A 19,933-nucleotide genomic window follows, 5' to 3' on the forward strand; every position below is an offset into this window, starting at 1 on the left:
AGAAGAAGATGATGGATTGATTCAAAACAAAAAGGAAATGGAAGGCACATAAACCATAGAAAACCAAGAACAATTAAAGGAAGAAGAAAACATAAAATGGAAAGGAAAGAAATGGTAAAAATGTGAGAAGCACGCCACTACAAGGCTAGGCTAGAAGCCATGGCAACCTTGAAGATGAGTGGATGTGTGTCGCCACTTGCTATGCAAGATAAGGCTTAAAAGTATTCACTCCCAAGGGAGGAAACTCTCACAAATGGTTAAGACACAAGAGTGTTTTTACTTCAAAATCTTCAACCCTTTTACATGTCTAGGAGCACCTCTTATATAGAAGAGTTTAGGGGCCTCTAAGCAAGTAAAAGATACCTAAGGATGTCTCTACAAAAACCTAACCCTAGCTTCTAGAAACTAGGTCAAATAAGGTTACAAAAATGAGAAACAAAAGAGCTAACTATGTGTGTGCAAGGCTAATTTCGTTCGAGCACAAAAGGAGACAAAGAATGTGTCTCATATGTCTCCAAAAAGTTTCCAAATTGTGCTAAAAACAAAGGAGACCAAAGGTACATAGGTACAGTTGCTTCATGCCTTTTACTTGATGCTTTATGCCTTTGCTTTACTCTCTCCTCCACATCATTTATGCTCCCCAATCACCATGCGCCACCTAGCATTGCTTTCTTACTCCTAATTAACCTACAAAGCAAATAAACATAGATTAGCATGTTGGCTTAAGTCAAGTCAACTATAGTCAACAAGTCAAACCTAGTCAAAGGTCAACAAGTCAACTAAATTTGATTCAACTAAGTCAACTTTGGGAATCAAAAATAACAAACACAAATGAAAGGGATGAAGGATTAGTGAACTTCCTTTCCAAGCATGCTTAGTCTTCTTAAGCATGTGCCTTCATCCTTGGTTGGGGTCAATCCTTCATCAAAAATCCTAAAGGATTTCAGGCACACTTTTTTTCTATTCTGATTATTATGGGTTGTTCTCCTTTTTGTTTCACAATGAATAGTATACTTGTGGTTAAACTCTTTGACGTGTTCTGCAGGTTTATCTTTGATCCTGGAGGACAATCTCTTAGCACCTTGATAATAACAGTAATGAAGCGCTAAAATTCGAGGTTGAATTTTCTCCAACCCAGAGGCAATGCTGGAGGCGTGGTTCGGGACCGTCAAGGGATTAGAAAACAGATGATGGAATCATGCCCATGATCTTCAAAGAGATCTTAAATTAGCTTCAGATCGTAGAATAGGAACTCTTTTATATTTCTTTTTTTGTAATGTTTTTGTTTGGGCTTTTTTGGACCTTAAGTTATGTTGGGCCTTTTTGTGTTTCGCCCCATAGTATATAAGCCCTGGTGAGATACATATGTAGGCAGATTTGAGTTATATGAAAATTTGAGTTTTCTCTCAAGTCTCGAGGTTCTCCTCAGAACCACCGATCCTTATCTTTGAATCTCTGATTCAAGGTGGCGGATCTTCCTCACTTATCTTGGAACCTCCTCCAAGTGGCGTGAATTCCTTCCGTTCCGAAAACCCCCAAATCGACGTCCTCCATTTTTCCCCCTTTTTCGTTTTAGGTTTCATGCCCATTTTCGTTCTAGACGAATTTCCCCTAAATCCGAGACGATCCTTCATCACACTAACAACAGACTAAAACAAGAAATCACAACTCCCCTAACTTGGTTTCCTTGCTTAACTGGAGAATTCCAAAACTTCTTCTTGATCAACATTGGCTTCCTTTGCCCCCCACTATGCGCTTTGCCACAAGGTTTACTACTTCCACATGCTCAGAATAATCCCCTCTCTGCACTCACTATTGGCAATCTCCAAAACTCTCTCTCCCTCAATTGGCCACTTAACTAAACCTTAATTCTGGTTAATGGCAAGAAAACGAAAATCACTTTAATGGTGATTGTAATTGCCATAATCACCATTAAAGGATCATTATGAGTTGGTTTTCCAGCCGTTTTGGCTACCTATGCTAGCTAGGGTTTCTGGCCTTTCACATTCATGCCAAAAAGAACTTTGACAAAAAGAAATCTTAATTCCTATAAATATAAGGTTTTATTATAATTCATCATGATCAATTATATTATCAAAATAATACATAATTAAAATAACACATAATTTGGCATACACTGGACCTGATCACAAGTCCTCTCAACACAATCAAGTACTCCCAACCATTTAAGCTAGTACTTTTCCACATCAGACAAGTTAACATTAGATGTCATAAAGGCTCCCACTACCTACATTTGTTTATTAATTATTTATTTAATTAATTAAATTTCTCAAGTCTTACATTCCACCTCCCTTTTAGTTTATGCTACTTTTAGGAGATACTTCTAGAATGTGGTGTTTCATATTTGCTAAGTAACCCTTTTGAACTTTTGTTTATTTCCTAGAGGCTCCTAGAACTCTCAATATAAAGGGTGCTCATAAGCTTGTAAAAGGTTTCAACATTTTGAAGTAAAATCTTATATTGTCTTAACCAAAAATTGTGAGCTCTATTTCAGGGAGTGGAGACTCCACCTTTGCCTTATCTTGCTTGCAAGTTGCGGCTTCCATCACTCATCTTTAGGAAAGAGTTGGCATTTTGGTCCTCACCTATGAGTGGTGTGGTCCTTTGTCCCTTATCATCTTCTATTACTTCAATTTTTATCTTGTTTTCTCTTATTTCAGTTTGACTTTAAAGTTATCTTGTCCATTTTGTTTTCAATCCATCACTCTCCTTCTCTGAAACCTCTAGAAGTGAACCTTCACATATAGATAGCTTGTTATCTTAATGTCTAATGGGGATCTTCTCTCGATTTTCTTAAGAAATCAAACATCAAATTTCATAAAAGCTAAAATGAATCGACATTAGAATAGGACAATTCACAACACAAAATATACTTTTAGATGCATAAACTTTACCTTTCTATTTCATTACATGACTTGAATTGTGTGTAAAGCATCTTTGAGTGAAGTTGTTTTTTTCTTTCCATTTTTTTACTACAGTTGTACCTTGTCATCTATTCATTTTTCAACTTGCTTACATTTTTTGTTTTATCACTCTTAATCTAGAACTATTCATTAGGTTCATTCTTTCAATTTATGTTTACCTTTTCTAAATTGATCATTTTTAGTTTCATTGCTTCTTGTTCTTAAGTGTTTGAAACTTGAACTTTTCCTTCATTTTCTTGCTTGAAACTCACAATAGGTAGTATCTTAGGTGTTGGTGGATGAGATAGGAGAAACATTTCCGTTGAATGTGATCTTGAAGAAAAAAAAGCATACCATTGTGAGCTAAATACTTGAGAGGAAGAGTTTGACCAAAAAATACAAAGGAAAATAAAAACCTAAACAAAGATTGAAATGGAAAACCTATGGCATTTGAAATAATAATGCAATTTTGTAATTGTCATGCAATGGCATTTGAAGTTTGTCACAAAATTTTGGTATCAATGTTTGTGTAATTGTTTTATAATTTCTTTTCTTGTAATTTTTGTTTTTCATTCGCTTTGGTATCTTGGGAAAATTTCTATGATGGAATCCCACCTCTATAATAAACTTTGTAATTGTGCAAGCGTTTGGTAATGTGAAAAATGTGTCCAGGGCTCAAATTGTAACTTGCACCTTCATTTAGGAACTCATCTAGGGTTTTAATTGCATTCCTTATATATCATTACTTGATTTTTATTTATATTGTTCCTTCTTTTAAAGTTTTAAGTCTTCGTGACAAATTATGAATTTTTTCTCATCTTGTAGACCTTCATTTTCTTTAGGATAGTTACAACCATTTGTGAAGGTGATTTAAGAAACTCTAGCTAGGAAAGACTAGGTTTCTAAGCCTGTCCAAATGACTCACCTCTTTTTCTTTGGAGTATACGTAGTGAAGTTTTAACATCTTTTCTTTATAAAAATTTCATTCAACAATAAAATCCATTTTTTTGACAATCTTGTCTTCGTGATTTTTTGTTGTTGTAGATGAGTTATCATTTTAGTATGAGTTATAGTTTTCGGGGTCATTCTAATATGCATAGTAGCTTTCGTCAGGATGAGTGACATCTAAGAACTAAAATTGGCATTCCTAACTTTGGAAAAACAAAAAATCCTTATTTTGTTTGGGAGAAAAAAAATAGAGAAGTTCCATCCCTTCATTGCTAAATGTAATAAGTTTCACATTGTTACTTTGTGTTCTTCTAAGTTTATAAGATATGCTAGTGACTGGTTAAATAAAAGGCAATATGACATTGAAATTAGAAGAAAACTTCTACTTAGAAATTGGTATAAATTAAAAGCTTGTATGAGAAGAAAATTTGTTTCACATTTTTATTAGACAAATCAAGAGTTTAAATGGGAGTTTGCAACATGAAATCTAACAGATTTTCTAGTGAAACCCTGAGGGAGAAACATGATTTTAGAAACATCGCAGGGATAAAGATTTAAGCCACTCGTAAACAAACAAATGATGATAACCCAACCTTTGTTATTGGAGATCCAATGAATGAGATTCACATGGGTAAAAAGAAGTCACTTGGTAGGTCTACTAGCACTAAAATTAATTATAAATCAATTTTTTCCATTCCTAATGGTGTGTGAAAGTGTTGGATACTACATCACTAAGAGGTTAAATTTTGTAGTTAAAATTTTATGTGTTGTAATTTTACTCTAACAAATGATTTTACTGATTTTAATATCCTTTATAGGGATTGTACGATCCCATCATACGCTTGATAAGATCATGAGATGCCTCTAGCTAAGGGACCTACAACAAGAGCCATGACTAGGAGAATACAAGAGGAATGAGCCTCAAATGAGCATGCAAGGCCTAAGTCAAGAAAGATGTGAAGACCTAGTCTATGACTCTTTGCTTGTAAATACTAGATTAGGATTTTATTTGAGGCTTTGTATTTTAGGCCCAGTAGAATAGGGTTTTCTTTGGGCCATGTATTAGGCCTTAGAGGAAATTGGGCTTTAGAAGTAATTTTGGACCAAAAAGGGGAATTGGGCTAAATGGGCCGAGAATGGTGCGTCTACTCTAGAGAAGCCTAGAAGCTTCTCAAACTAGCTCTCCAAGGATGAAAGTTAGCTTCCTATGGCAAGACAAGTGTGACTTGCTTAGGTGGAAAGTCACACCTCCCACATCCTCCATTTTGCCTCCAAAATTCAACTTTCTAGACTCCTTTTTCCCTCCACTTTTTGGATACTCCTTAGTCTCCTTTTGGCCTATAAATAGAAGGCTTCGGACAAGTAAAATTCAGCTTTAAATTGAGTAATAAAGTGCTGCCCAAATTTGTGCACAAATATCTTTTGAGTTCACCTTAGAGTAAACTCTCCTCTAGTCTACTTTAGTCTTCTTCCTTAGGAGTTGGTCTCACCTCTCTTAAGAGTCCTTTCACCTACACCAAATCAAACACCTTAATGCTCCTTCCTTCATACTTTCGTGTCCAACATCCATCATGGAGCTCTCCATCTTCATGCAAGTTTCCATGAAGCTTAGAAGAAGTCATTATAAGATCACTTATATGAGTATCAAGTATGACCACTTGCATGAGATTTTAACAAGATCTCTAGGTCACTCATAAATATCTAGTATGCACATGGCCAAATAAAAGCATACCAAGTGTTTTTCATTCATATAGCTTATTATGCTAACTACAATGTGTGTTAAGTTTCTCGATCTAAGATTGGTTCATATAGCCTTGATGCATTAAATCTTATATGAGACTAGAATTTTCTTCTTTCTTTTTCCTCTTACCTTTTTCAATATGTGGGATATTGTGGTGAAAACAAAGTGTTCAATTCTGCATATTGAAAAAGTAACTGAAATCTCTCTTGGAGAAAGGTCGAGGGAGGAGAAATACGATTTCAATGGTGACATCATGCGACACGTTCTCTTGAAGCTTCATTTTTTCTATTTTGGAATTGTAAAATTTGCTCCATGTACTTAATGTCTTTCTTTCTCATGTTTTCCTGATAGAAGAGTCGATGAGGGTGTATGTTTCTCCATTCCTAAGATCCTTCCTTCACCCTTGCCTATTCTTCATCTTGTCTAATTGGGATCGTGGAGCTTATGACCATGTAGAACAACACTCCTCTCCTTATATATAAATGCATCTCCTCTCATTTGAAAAACATGTTATCACTCATAATATAAACACTACAAAAAAATTGACATTTGTGAAGGTTAAAATTATAAGTTTTAACGGTTAAAAATCGCCACAAATGACTTTTTTACAGATAAAAAAACTGTCAAAATTACACATGTCAAAAGCAGTTTGTGACAAAACATTTAACTACTAGCATTTTACTAGAAAAAAACAATTACTAGTAATTAAAAACCGTTACAAAATTTCCTCTTATTTTTTATATTTTATCATATTTTAATGATTAAAAATCGCCACAAAATGTATCATATTTTATTATTATTTAACAGTTATTGAAGGTTTGAAACTACTAAAAATTATTTAAATTATTTTTCCAAAAAAAAATTCCAAAGAGTATTTATGAATTATTTTTTATAAATTTTTTAACCAATGTTTTAATTGTTATATTTAACTAAAATTATTTAAATTCTTTTAAAAGATAATAATAAATGTATTAATAAGTTTACCATATTCAAAAAATTAATAAACTAATTGTATTATATAATAATTTAAAAAATTAATTATCAAATTATCATATAATAAGTATTCACCAATAAGTTATTCTACAAAAAAAATTCATCTTTCATTTCCATTTGAAGAAACTGCACAACCACATCACATGTTTTAACACAATAATATTGAATCAATCTACTAGGTCTAAAAATATCATAAGATATATATCCAATCAATGTAATAGATTCAGAAATATTAGAAGATATATGTCAAGTGCATCTAACTAAGTCTTGGAATATCTCAACATATATGTCACACTCCATGAAAATTACTACCAAGTAAAGATCCTCCTCGTGATGTTGCCACTTCTTCTCCACTCTCTTCATTCTTTGAAATTAAAATGATATCATGTTAACATAATTAAAATAATTCCTTGAAATTAGCTATAAATTTAAAAATCAATCGAGAAATTCAAATTGGTAATCTATATTTGGCTCACCTCCAAACTTGGCTCTCTTTGAGATGTTTGCCTCAACTACTAGACTTTGACATGCTTTATAAAGGGGGATAATTTCAGCTTAAAGCACGTGTGGAATTCATTAACATGTATTTGTCTGCCCTCATTCCCTAAACTCATTATGAGGTAATATCAGTACTCATCGAATATAAAGACACAAACACATAATGAAATATGAGCCATAAATTTAGTTTTAGAGAATAACTAAATGAGCAAGTTTATTTATAAATTTACAGGTATGTTATAGTGGTAATCCTTCAAACTCTATAGGATTTTCCCCTGACAAATGATTATGAAATACAAAGTTGCACCACATGTTGTATTTAATGTTGAAGGCCAATAACCACAAAATTTCTCTACATTCAGTCAGTACTATGATAAGAGGAAATAATACGAGTTGGTATGAAAAATCTAAGACCACTATAAAGGGAATGAACGCTATAATCATAACATATTTGACTAATGAACACTCTAAAGGGTTCCAATCTCATCAAATAAAACATTGTAACAAAATTTAACTAAGTCTCAAACGCATAATAAAAAGTAAAACAATCATACGAATCAGTTGTAGAAATAAAACTAGATAGTTGAATTGAAGCAAGTGAACAAAAGTTTGAGAAGAACATCCTTTATGGGGAGTGAAGGTATGGCTCCTCTCCTTGTCACTATGGCAGCACCACATGCATTTACAAAACCAAAAGCCTTCATCAATCTTTTCTCATCGTAAAAGTGGCAGAAGGAACACAACTTCAATTCCTCAACATACTACCATATGCACCATGAACTATAATTGCAACTTTAAAAAGGTTATAGACAATGTTTGCATGTGATTCCTTGTGAATCTCAAGAAATAAATTAAGATGGGGAAATTTGATAACATGTGATGCAAGTAACTGAATAACTAGTATTTTTATGAACATATAGATGTGATTGTGTGTAGCAACAATGTTGGTTTACTGCAACATATATGACCTGCTTCATACAAAACAATTTTTGTTGCTCTTAGTTGGTGTGAGGTTACAATGTTGTGTGATTCTCCCAATACAAATATTCTTGTCAAATTAAATGAATAACAATACTAGAACAACAATAAAGAAGCCAACAATAAAGTCTCAATAAACATCCTTAGCACCACATGCCTTTCAGTTTAAGCAAACATTTCTTGTAACTCCATAATGCAAACCAACACAATAGTATAAAAATGACTAATCCAGTACATAACCCTCAAGAGGTAAGCAACTTACAAAGTCTCTCTACACAAGTTGCTTCATCAATAACTTACAAAGAAATAACACATGAATCATAGTACAAAACAAGAGTAAGATGTCATAACAACTTAATGTTTTAAATTGAAGTTCATTAAAAAAAACAAAGAGGAAAAATAAAAGAAATCTTCAAAGTGAAGAACGAAATTTCCATGGACTAAGAACTATGTAGAAGAGTGCAAGAAACATAACTTTATAAGGTTTCATCTATTGCATATCCTCCTCTAGTTTTTCTTCCTGGTAAAAGCATTCCTTCGTAAAAAATTATGGGTTTGAAATGGTGATTTAAGCCAAGAAGGGGGGTTGAATTGGCTATTTAAAACTTTTTTGACAGCATAAAACTCTTTTCAATTGAATCAAATACACTCGAAAGTTAGAATGTAAAAGTTGCAGACTAGTACACTTTCAATCGGTTAAAAAATAAAACAACAAACTAATGTGTTCTTGAGCTATGAAACAATCGATTAAAATGAAAAATCAGTCGGCTAAAATACTGGGAATTTATAGAATGCCGAATTCGCAGAATGCAAAATTCACAGATTTAGCTCAAACAACAATCTTTTACATACAAGACTTGTTCTAATCAATATTTCTAATTATTATACAACCTCAGTTTACACAAAAAATGCATTAAAACACAACAAAGAGTGGAATACTTGATTTTCTTGAGATTTTAAAGTGATTCAAAGTGAGTGAGATGAGGGAAAGGGAATTGCACAATTATTTTTATACTAGTTCACTCAATCCAAGAGATACATCCAGTTTACTAGGACAACTTGAGCTTGATTTTCACTATATTCAAAAGTTTTAAAAATCACACACCAAGATTAGACTTTTGAACAAAGAAACTCATAAGATTTTTGACTCACACAAAAATCTAGACAACTACCCTACAAGAGTCACACTTACAGACCTGAAATCACATTAGGAAAACAACCAAAGGCATAAGAACATCCAAACCTGATGGTGGCTCTCCCTAGCCAACCATACATGTGTTCTTCAAGCTACTCACAAGCTAAAATGCCTCCAAGATCAACAAAGATATTCAAACTTCACGTTGCATATGTGTATAGCAGAGAGAGAGTTTTCCATAAAAGAATGACAAGATTTTGCGCTCAAAAACTCAGAATCACACCCCTGCTCTCGAAAACATAGCATATATAGTCTGGTTTAAGTAAAATCAGTCGATTGAATTTTCCGTATAGTCTTCTGATTTCACCTAACTTAAGTGAAATTAGTCGATTGAAAAATAATTCAACTGTCTCTGAATACATTTATACTAAAAACTATATATTGCAAGCTTTTTAACACGTTAAAATCCATTTTAACATATTAAAAGAGACACATTAAGACTAACAAGACATCTAACTTATGTCATATAGCCTACCAACATGATATAACATATAATCATTACATTTAACATATTATTTCAAGATTTAATACACTAAAACCATAATCTTCAAGTGTATCTTCATTGATATTCATCAAACACATGTGAACTTCATGCACTTGGCTTTATCAATTTTTTTCTTCAAGCTTGCTTGTGCCAACAAAAATAAGGTGCTACAAGCATCTTACCAACTCCATAACCATCCTATAGTTATTTCAACTTAATTCTTTCATTTCATCAAAGCCAATAAGCTAAACTTCATAAACTAAATATATCACAAGTGGAAGGTTTGGAAAAGAAAAGCTTCCTGCCTCTCCATATCCTACCTCCCAACTGACAAACCTATAAGCATCGATGCACGTTATCCCAACTTTCATGCTTGCCACACCAATGCCTAACCCAAGTCATTCCTTTCTTCTTCTTTTTTAAGTGAAATACATCAAAAATCAAAGGGCAATAAAGGGTCTAGAAGAGATACCTACTAGCCTATTGATTAACGAAAATAAATCTAGTACTTTAAACTTGCATTAACAAATGATTGAATAAGCCATCCAAATTACCTTATAATTACTAGATAAAACATATATAGGTAAGCACAAATATCATACCAATTCTAAAACTAGTATATAAAAATTAAAAAACAAAGTAGCAATATGAATATAAAAGGAAGGCATGTGCACAAAGATTCAACCATTAAGAAATATGTAGAGGGTTAAAATGTATGTAGCCTCTGCCATGAGCAGAGAGGTAGTTTTCACAACTAAAATTTATTATCACCATAAAGTGATAACATTATCATTAAACCAAAGCTCATGAAGTGTGTGAAAAAGAGTATTTGAGAGCTAGAATGGACCATAATACTCATTCAAGAAGTCCTTATTGATTAAATACCTAAGCACTACACTAGAACGCTCGTTTATCAAAGACAAGACATTAATCCCTACCAACTATATCGCCATAAGCAACCCTCTTGCAGCGACTCGTCCTTAATCAAAATCTTTGCATGAATCTCGCCAAATTAATGTTAGATATTCCCATTTGGAAGTCTCGCTAATTGTAATTGAGATCAAAGATTAATCAAACTTCGGGTTCACCATCGCCACCTTCAACAATTTGGAACCAAAATCTATGCAAAAATTCATAAGAAAATGTTTGAGCAAGACATGAGAGTGAGAACGAGAGTGCGAATGAGAACAAGAATGATACTGAAAGTGAAAGTAATAACTTACATTGTGTCAACACCCAATTTCGTTCGGGTGAATAAACTATGGTGGTGACTCCAAACTCTGTTTTTTCTAAATTTAATTTTTGGTTCGTTATTTCGTCACGATTTTGGTCGCGATTTTGGTCACGACAGATGGCGACTCCACTGGGGACCCTAGAGAGTCAGACCATTTATTTGGATGTGCAAAATTGATGTGGTTTTTCTTAATATTTTTTCTTTCTCATTTTTTTCTTTTGGGTATGTGTATTTTTATCTCTTTTTATATTTAGAATAATTGTATGTGTATATTCTTCTTTATTTTGGTATTTGGAATAATTTTTAGGTCTGGGTTTGGGTATACATTGTATTCTCCCTTCACACACACATTTTGTTCATTACATGAGTGGGGCCCTATACCCGGGTTTGAGTTGCTAAGAATTAGAGGGGATTGTGTGGCAGTGCCACAGTGGATGTACTTCCCAAGTGGTCGTTGTGAGAACCCCAGCTAGAGTTTGTTTGCTTCATTGGTACTCTCACTTCTTGTTGTTTACCAACTATCGTGGGAAATTCCATGAAGTGGGCCATAGCTCTAGTGACCTTGATATTTAGTATTAAGGAACTATCCTTGTGAGCACATATACTTTCCCTTAGAACTTTAAGCGGCAAACCTATGTTAAATTAAGGCACTAAAGGGAGACTGTTTTCATCCTTTACCCTTACCTGTCCTTGTATATAATAATAAATTCATCACAATCACACCATTATTAGCCATAAACATACATTTCATTAGCATATCATGTGAATAAGTGCCCTGCGAGGCACAAACATGCATTGCATTCCATTTTGTGGTCATCCATGGTACCATGTTCATAGTTTCAACACATAACATGCATAATTTAAACAAAAAAAAATGCACTAAAATAAATTCAAATTGTTTCCTATTTTGCTTGTCACCAATTTCTTGGAATATTTCTAAATAATAAAACATTCTTTGGTCAAATCAGTGGATTGAATAAAGAAATAAAATTTGTTTGTTATCATGTCTTTTGAAGCATCATATAGTCTTGCATACATAGAATTGCTCAAATCCATCTTCCTTTTGATCTCTATTCCACCATAAACATTGTTTTCATTTCCATGAAGGATTATCATAAAGGGGACACATACCTTAAAAAGCATCACCATAAATTCTCTAAACAAAAAAAAATGAAGAAAAATCAGTTAGACTGAAAATTCTGAAGGACAGTCTAGGCAAAAATAAGAAAAAAAAATGAAAAAAGAGAGAACAAAACAAGGGACATCTTGTCATATGAACTAAATTATTTTCCTCTAAATTAAAGTTTTTGTTCAGAAAAATAAACATGATTTGAAAGGATGTGTGACCATGTTTCTTTATCCAAAAAAAAAACAAAAGTAATTATCGTTTGCTGCCCATTTTGAGCCTTCCAACAAAAATTCTTTCAAATTACCCTAAACAAAGGTCACCCTCACACTAAGGGTTGACATAATGTTTTTTTCATCCGAATTGTAGTTCACCAATACGAAAATATCAAAAAAAAAAAGAAAAGATATGGTTACATCAAGAAAATAAAAGAAAAAAGGGAAGTAAAAGGTGAACAAGAAGAAGTCAAACAAATTTTGAATGAAACATTATTCAAAGATCCTTGTTTGAAACAACCCTCACATCACTTGTTTGGGCCTTTACTATCATTTACTTCCATACCCCTAGCCTTGGTCACGATACAAGCCTAATAAAGTCCACACAGATCAAAGATTGGTTGTTATCTTTCGAAGGTTTTAATTTAGAGGAAAATTTCGATTTGCTAACAGGTTTGTTCTAAAAAAGAAGATAAAAAAAGATTAAAAAAGTGTATTCAGAGATTTGCTTTTAAACACTGAGGCAGTTTATTCTTGGGTGGCATATTTCCAAAGCTTCAAAATTAGCATGGGCAATCAGACAATTAAGTTAAATTTGGGTTGTCCCCTTTCAATTCATTCTTCATGAAACTCCATCTTTGCTCCTACAATATCCTCGCTCTAAGCATAAACCTTTACACCCTTTAAAATAATCGATCTTTGTTTGTAACTCATATATTCGCATCATTCAATCTGAATTTGGGCATTTATTACATTGAAGATTATGATCATATTAGGGGCACCTTGTGAAGACCCCGTCATTTTTAATCTCCTCATTGGGAAAAGCCAAACACACTTTTGTACCCTAAGACCATCCTAGGCTCTCACACAAGGGGCAAATTTTTGAAGCCCCCATCATTTCTTTCATACCATCAATAACTAAGGAAAGCCTAAACACATTTTCTACCCCAAGACCAATTCAAATTAGGGCAACTCCTAAGTCAATCTTCATCACCTCATCCAAGTCTTTTGTGGGTGTCATTCAAATAGTGTTTCAAAAGAAATGATTAAAAAAAGGTATGTTAGTAAACTGATTAGACCAAAGAAATGATTTGGAAAAGTAAAAAAAATCAAAGTAGAATGATTCCATGAATTTGAAATAACAATAAAATGGGGATCAATTCGAATTTATTTTTAAAAATATGCAAAACGAAAATTCATACATAAGGCATTTCCTGCATCCACGCATCCATGTAAGCATATCATATAGTTTCAAAACGAAAATCATAACATGTCATGCATCATCACATCATGTCATCCATCATACTCCACAAAATCATTGAAAATCATTTTCAAAAAAAAAATAAAGAAATTTGAAAAAAAATTCAACAATGATATTTTTTTGTGTAAATCTCGGAAATGTTAGGCATTCATGCGGTGTTTATCCATACTTCAAGAGCAAAATTCAGGTTCTCCTTTTATACATCAGGACCCTCTGCAAGGCAATGGTCATTGATTTCTTATGTCACATCGAGATCCTCTACAAAGCAATGGTGATGGTTTTTCTCATCATCGAGTCCCTCTGCGAGGCAATGGTCATCGATCTCTTTACATCAAGATGCTCTACGCGGCAATGGTCATTGATTTCTTATGTCACGTCGAGGCCATCTGCGAGGCAATGGTCATCGATCTCTTTACATCAAGAGCCTCTGCACGACAACGGTCATTGATTTCTTTGTTAGATTGGGACCTTTTACGTGGTAATGGTCACCAAATCTTTAGATATAGACCCTCTCCTCGGGATTGGTCTAATCTCTTTTTCAAAAAGTCATGGTTACAAAAAGATTTTTTTCTCGAATCGAGACCCTCTACATGGTAATGGTCGTCGAATCCTTTGGATATAGACCATCTCCTCGAGATTGGTCTAATCTCTTTTTCAAAACGTCAAAGTACAATAAGAATATGTTTTTAGGATTGAGGCCCTTTACATGGTAATGGTCGCGGGATCCTTTCGATCTAGACCCCCTCCTCGGGATTGGTCTAGTTTGGTTTTTTCAAAAAAAAAAACAAAAAGAATTAGTGTGTCAAATCGAGACCCTCTACTTGGTATGGTCAAGTTTGTCTTCAAATTTGTCTTCCTTTGAAACCCGAACAAAATTAGTGTTTTTATCTTTACTTATCTTTTACTACGATAATATGAAAAAGTCAAATTTTCATATTATCTAGTAAAATCTAAGTAAAGAGGAGCAACTATCAACACCCAATTTTGTCTGGGTGAATAAATTTATTTTCAAAAAAAAATAAAAAAAATGTGAAACAAAATTTTCTTCAAAGATTTTTCAAACTTTAATTTTAGGAAAAAAAAAGAAAAAAAGAGAGATAAAAAAAAGAGAAAAAAGGAAAAAAGAAGAAAAAGAAAGGGCCTATTTTGTTATCACACTCCTCTTCATGAGCCCAACAACTCAACATATCTTCTACCACCTTTGTTCTGATAGAGAAATTAGTGATATGATTATAATAATTAAAAGCAATATCTCTTCACATAACTAGAATCAATATTACTGATTTTGATTGATTTTGTGCTCTGAGTTGCTATGATTTGATTACCTTGATGTAATGCTATCATGACACATTCCTTATTTATATTGTTCATTACAATTAAAGCTAGGATTGCATTAATATTGCAATGTGTATATAAATACTCTGTCTATCATATGAAAAGATGGAAACCAAAAATAGATATTCTCTACACTTCTCTAATTCTTTCCCATCACCACTCCCACATACACACCACCTCTTTCATATCTCTTTCAAAAAAAAAAACATATTGAAGGAGGTAAAAAAAAAGAGAAGAAGATTCTCTATACTCTTTCTCTCTCATTACCACCCACACAGCCACATCTCATTTTTATCTCTCTTGAACAAAACACAAAAATATTATAAAAGGAGGCAAGAACAAAGAAAAGGCAGAAGGTATGTCATTGTTAGTTTCTTTTTCTTTTGATTTATTTTTTTAATTTTCATTATTTTGTTTAAATCATAAAAAAAATTTCCTATTTCTTTGATGTCTGCTCGACCGCTCGCGTTGCATGACACCCATTTTAGACTTTCATTTTTTTTTTCTAAAAAATATATACAAATCTAAGAATAAAAAAATAGCTTTCTTTGTTTATTTTTTAATATCTATCTGGTTGCTCACATCACAGTGACATCCACATCCACTTTTAGATAACTTTAGAAATATATAAAATATTATAAAAGATTAAAAAGATAAAAAAAAATCAAAGATTAAAAAAAAAAGTTTATTTTCATTGTCAGTTCGGCCGCTCGCGTTGTATGACACCAATAATAAAATAATACTAAAAATTTGAATGAAAAAGTTTTCAAAATTATTACAACAAATTAAATCATTTTTCAAATATTTTTTCAAATAGCTTTTTAAAAAAGAAATACGTAACCCTGATTCTCCATTATATTATAAATGGAGATACTTAAGAGCGAGAATTAATCTTTGTCGGGCCAAAAAAAAAACTAAAAAACTTTTTTATTTTATGTTGTACATCCTTTTGTTGTTGCTTTTGGAGAAAATTAAATATTTTGAAAACTACATCTTTTTTGCACATTTAATTAAAGGTATGATGTTAGGACGGACACTGTGGGGGTGTTAATACCTTCACCGTGCATAACCGACTCCCGAACCCAAAATCTGTCTTTTTTTTTATGCAGACCTTGTCTTATATTTTTTGTTTTTCCGTAATTTTTCTGAATAAACTATGTTGACAACTCTAAACTCTGTTTTTTCTAAATTTAATTTTTGGTTCGTTGTTCCGTCGCGACACATTTACAAAGTGAGAACGGAAAAGGAAGAAAGACCGAATGAAGTGAACCACAAGATTGAATGAAGATTATAATAATAATAAATATAAAACAATTCTAACGGTTAAAAGAATAACTAATAGCAATTTGAAAATGTTTCTAGCGATATATTTAACTGCTATAAAACAATGGCTTCTAATAATTTTTTTTTTTAATAAAAATACAGTACAGGTTTTTTTTTTTTTTTCATTTTTCTCTTATGTAAAAAAAGAACACAAAAACAAAAGTTTAATATTTCTCTTAAGTACACTTTCTCACCAATTCTATGTTCATCATATTTAATTAATGCATCTTCTAAAGGGAATATTCAGAAAGTTAAGTGCTTACTTTAGTAGTCAATTCTACCGTCTTCTTCAGTCATTCTCTAAATTTGTGGCATGTGATCTTTTGCTCCCCTTTTACACTCTTCCCTACTTGGCTGTCGATTATCATATTTCCCTGTAAGCTTTATTCTGTTGCTCCATCACCCTCACACAGATGGAGCTTCTTCTTTTTAGAAAATCTCATCTAAACTAGTATCATTGTATTCTACTACTTCCTTGCCTAAACTAAGGGTAACAGTTTCCCTTTCACTGTGAGATTCAGCTGATTGCATTTCTTCTTCCCAGAGTTGTTAATTTTGAGCAGTGCTTCAAATTTCCACAATGGCAACTACATATTTCCCACTGAGGTGGGAGAGCACTGGGGATCAGTGGTGGTATGCATCCCCAATAGATTGTGCTGCAGCAAATGGACACTATGACTTGGTTCGTGAGCTGCTTAAAATCGACAACAACCACCTCTTCAAGCTCACTTCATTGCGCAGAATTCGCCGTCTTGAAGTTGTGTGGGACGATGAAGAACAGTTCAGTGATGTTGCAAAGTGCCGGTCACAGGTTGCACAGAAGTTGCTTCTTGAGTGCGAGTCAAAGAGAGGGAAGAACAAGAACTCTCTCATCCGTGCTGGGTATGGGGGGTGGCTAATGTACACCGCTGCATCAGCTGGGGACTTGAGTTTTGTGCAACAACTTCTTGAGAGGAACCCTTTGTTGGTGTTCGGAGAGGGGGAGTATAATGTCACTGATATCTTTTATGCTGCTTCCAGGGGCAAGAATTGTGAGGTTTTTAGGCAGATTTTTGATTTTGCAGTTTCTCCAAGGTTTGTCACAGGCAAAGGTGGGGTTTTGGAGGAGCATGTTGGGGATATTCCTCCTGTTTACAAGTGGGAGATGAGCAATAGGGCTGTCCATGCCGCTGCTAGAGGGGGCAGTGTGGAGATTTTGGAGGAGTTTCTTGCTAATTGCACTGATGTGTTGGCTTATAGAGATGCTCAGGGCTCTACTATATTGCATTCTGCTGCAGGCAGAGGGCAGGTTGAGGTCAGATTTTGCTGATTCTGATCTCTTTAAAGTTGAGATTTTTAATTAATGCTCCATTTCTATGCATCAAAACGGTGCTACCTGTCTAGAGTGTTGTTTTCTTTAACTTCCTTCTCATGGGCCTTTAGCATATGACCGTTCTAGAGGAGTAGTACTAGTAGGAGGCACTTCAAGAATCATAGTATATACAGTCATTGTTTTATTCCCTAACATTTGTCTGTAGTCACTTCCATGATTTTGTCATTTGTTAATACTTTTCTTCCCCATTTTTTACTTATGTCAAGTATCATTGAATGACGCTTTCCAGGGTTAGAAACAAGCGAATTTTTAGTGAAGACATGGATTAAAATAACCTGATTGATTAATATAAAAGAGGTTAAAGTGAGGACTGACTGTAAAAAATTCTAGGATGTTTCTTTGGTTGTTGATTGACTGTAAAATGCTTTGGGTGGATGCTATTACAGAAACTTGGAGTAGAATACTCAGATTACTTACTGAAATAAGATATCTAAACCATTATAATATGTTGTGGTGGTTTTACATTATATCAAACCCTTCATGGCACTTATGCAGGTGGTTAAGTATCTCACATCATCCTTTGACATAATAAACTCCACAGACCATCAGGGAAACTCTGCTTTGCATGTGGCAGCTTACAGGGGCCAATTAGCTGCAGTTGAGGCTCTAGTTTCTGCTTGTCCTGCATTGGTTTCTAAGAGAAACAATGGGGGAGACACTTTCCTCCATAAAGCTGTGTCTGGTTTTCAGTCTACCTCATTCAGAAGGTTGGACAGACAAGTTGAATTTTTGAGGCAGTTAGTAAGTTGCAAAAACTTTCACATAGAGGAAGTCATGAATGTAAAGAACACTGATGGAAGAACTGCACTCCACATTGGCACAATGGGTAAAATCCATGCCGATCTTGTTAAGCTCCTGATGACTGCTCCATCAGTGAATGTGAATGTGGGTGATTGTAATGGCTTGACCCCACTTGATTACCTTAAGCAAAGTCCAAACACAGCAGCATCAAATGTACTGATCAGGAAGTTGGTTGCAGCTGGGGGAATGTTCCACAGTCAAGGCTATAATTCAAGAAAAGCCACAGCTTCACACATGAAAATGCATAGTATTGGAGGCAGTCCTGGAACATCGTTTAGAATCTCAGACACTCAGATGTTCTTGTACACAGGAATTGAGAATGCATCAGATGCCAGTACGGATCAGGGAAGTGTAGGAATGAGTTCATCTTCATCAGACCATACTGCATATGACTCAGCAGCAGAAAACAGACCCTCAACAAGCATAAGGCCATCCGCGGCTGCCGGGTTGAAACGAGTCCTTCAGTGGCCACTGGTGAAGGACAAGAAAGGTGAGGGGTTAAGGAAATCAATGGATGAAGGTTCAGTGGATTCATGCAGGAAATGGGACACAACAGATGAAATTCCAACTCCACTAAGACAAAAGTTCTTCAGGCATTCAGCTCTTCAAAACAACAAAAGGAATCTATCTGTAAGGAGTTACCAGTCAAGTCCAAATGCTAAGAAGAGATTTGCTTCAGGACTGGTACACGTGAAGGTTTCAAGAAGATCAAGCTCTAGCTCATTTTCTATATCATCATTGTCATCACCTAGATCCATAGATAAGCAAAAGGGTTTTTGTCTTGACAATGATGTTGCTGGACCGTCTTGCACAAATAACCAAAATGATAAATCAACAATTTCAGGGAAGAGAGCTTCTGTCAGCAAAAAGCTAAGGGGCCATTATTTCTGTTTTTCAAAAGCCTCAGTAGACAGGGAGCAAGAAAGCCATTGTTACAAGGACCATGATGTTTATGTGAGTGGCCTTATTGGATGAAGTAAGCTTATTCTGAACTGGTTATTGTCAATTATCGAAGAGGAAACGGTCCTTTTTAAGATACCAGGGCTTCTAGTGGAATAATTGTTTGCAGGTTTTATAGACAGTAGTATGTGATGAATTAAATTTTGTTCATCCTCAGCTCTACTTGTTATCGAATTACTCCCTTGTTAAAATATGCTTCTTGGCATCAAATCAACAAAGTTTGGTGTGTACAGTGAGAATTTGTTTTGCGCATATATTTTGCTTATTTTTCATGTTCAAAAACAAGGTAAAGGTTTATGAGAATAACCATTGAATCACGTCAGTGCTTCACCGGTATGAGTGAGACTACACATATAATACTTGTCTAGCTTCTGTCCTTCATCATTTACGTGCATCTCCTTAGATACGATATAAGTTTCATTTATTTCCTTTTTTGTGATTCTTTTTATCTGATTGTGAGATAGAAAATGGAAAAAAGTAATAATGAATAGATTTAGTATGTTCGTATGACGTGTAAATTGCACTCTATAAAATATAATATTAGA

The 19,933-nt window shown here is 33.9% G+C and overlaps 1 protein-coding gene across 1 annotated transcript; it reads left to right on the top strand.

The window, feature by feature from the left end:
* Window positions 1–16,522: 16,522 nt before the first annotated feature.
* Window positions 16,523–19,627, top strand: LOC114183529. Its single transcript, XM_028070579.1, has 2 exons — window positions 16,523–17,549; window positions 18,123–19,627. Exons 1-2 carry the CDS (start codon window positions 16,836–16,838, stop codon window positions 19,401–19,403), a joined length of 1,995 nt encoding a protein of 664 aa, XP_027926380.1. The 5' UTR covers window positions 16,523–16,835; the 3' UTR covers window positions 19,404–19,627.
* Window positions 19,628–19,933: the final 306 nt, after the last annotated feature.

This window comes from Vigna unguiculata, chromosome 5 (genome assembly GCF_004118075.2).
Source record: "Vigna unguiculata cultivar IT97K-499-35 chromosome 5, ASM411807v1, whole genome shotgun sequence".
In the NCBI taxonomy this organism is placed as follows: Eukaryota; Viridiplantae; Streptophyta; class Magnoliopsida; order Fabales; family Fabaceae; genus Vigna; species Vigna unguiculata.

Excerpts from the sequence above, each read along its gene's own strand:
- LOC114183529 (XM_028070579.1), top strand. The coding sequence starts at position 16,836 with ATGGCAACTACATATTTCCCACTGAGGTGGGAGAGCACTGGGGATCAG. Across the intron at positions 17,550-18,122 it reads CAGGCAGAGGGCAGGTTGAG|GTGGTTAAGTATCTCACATC; the intron begins GTCAGATTTTGC and ends GCACTTATGCAG.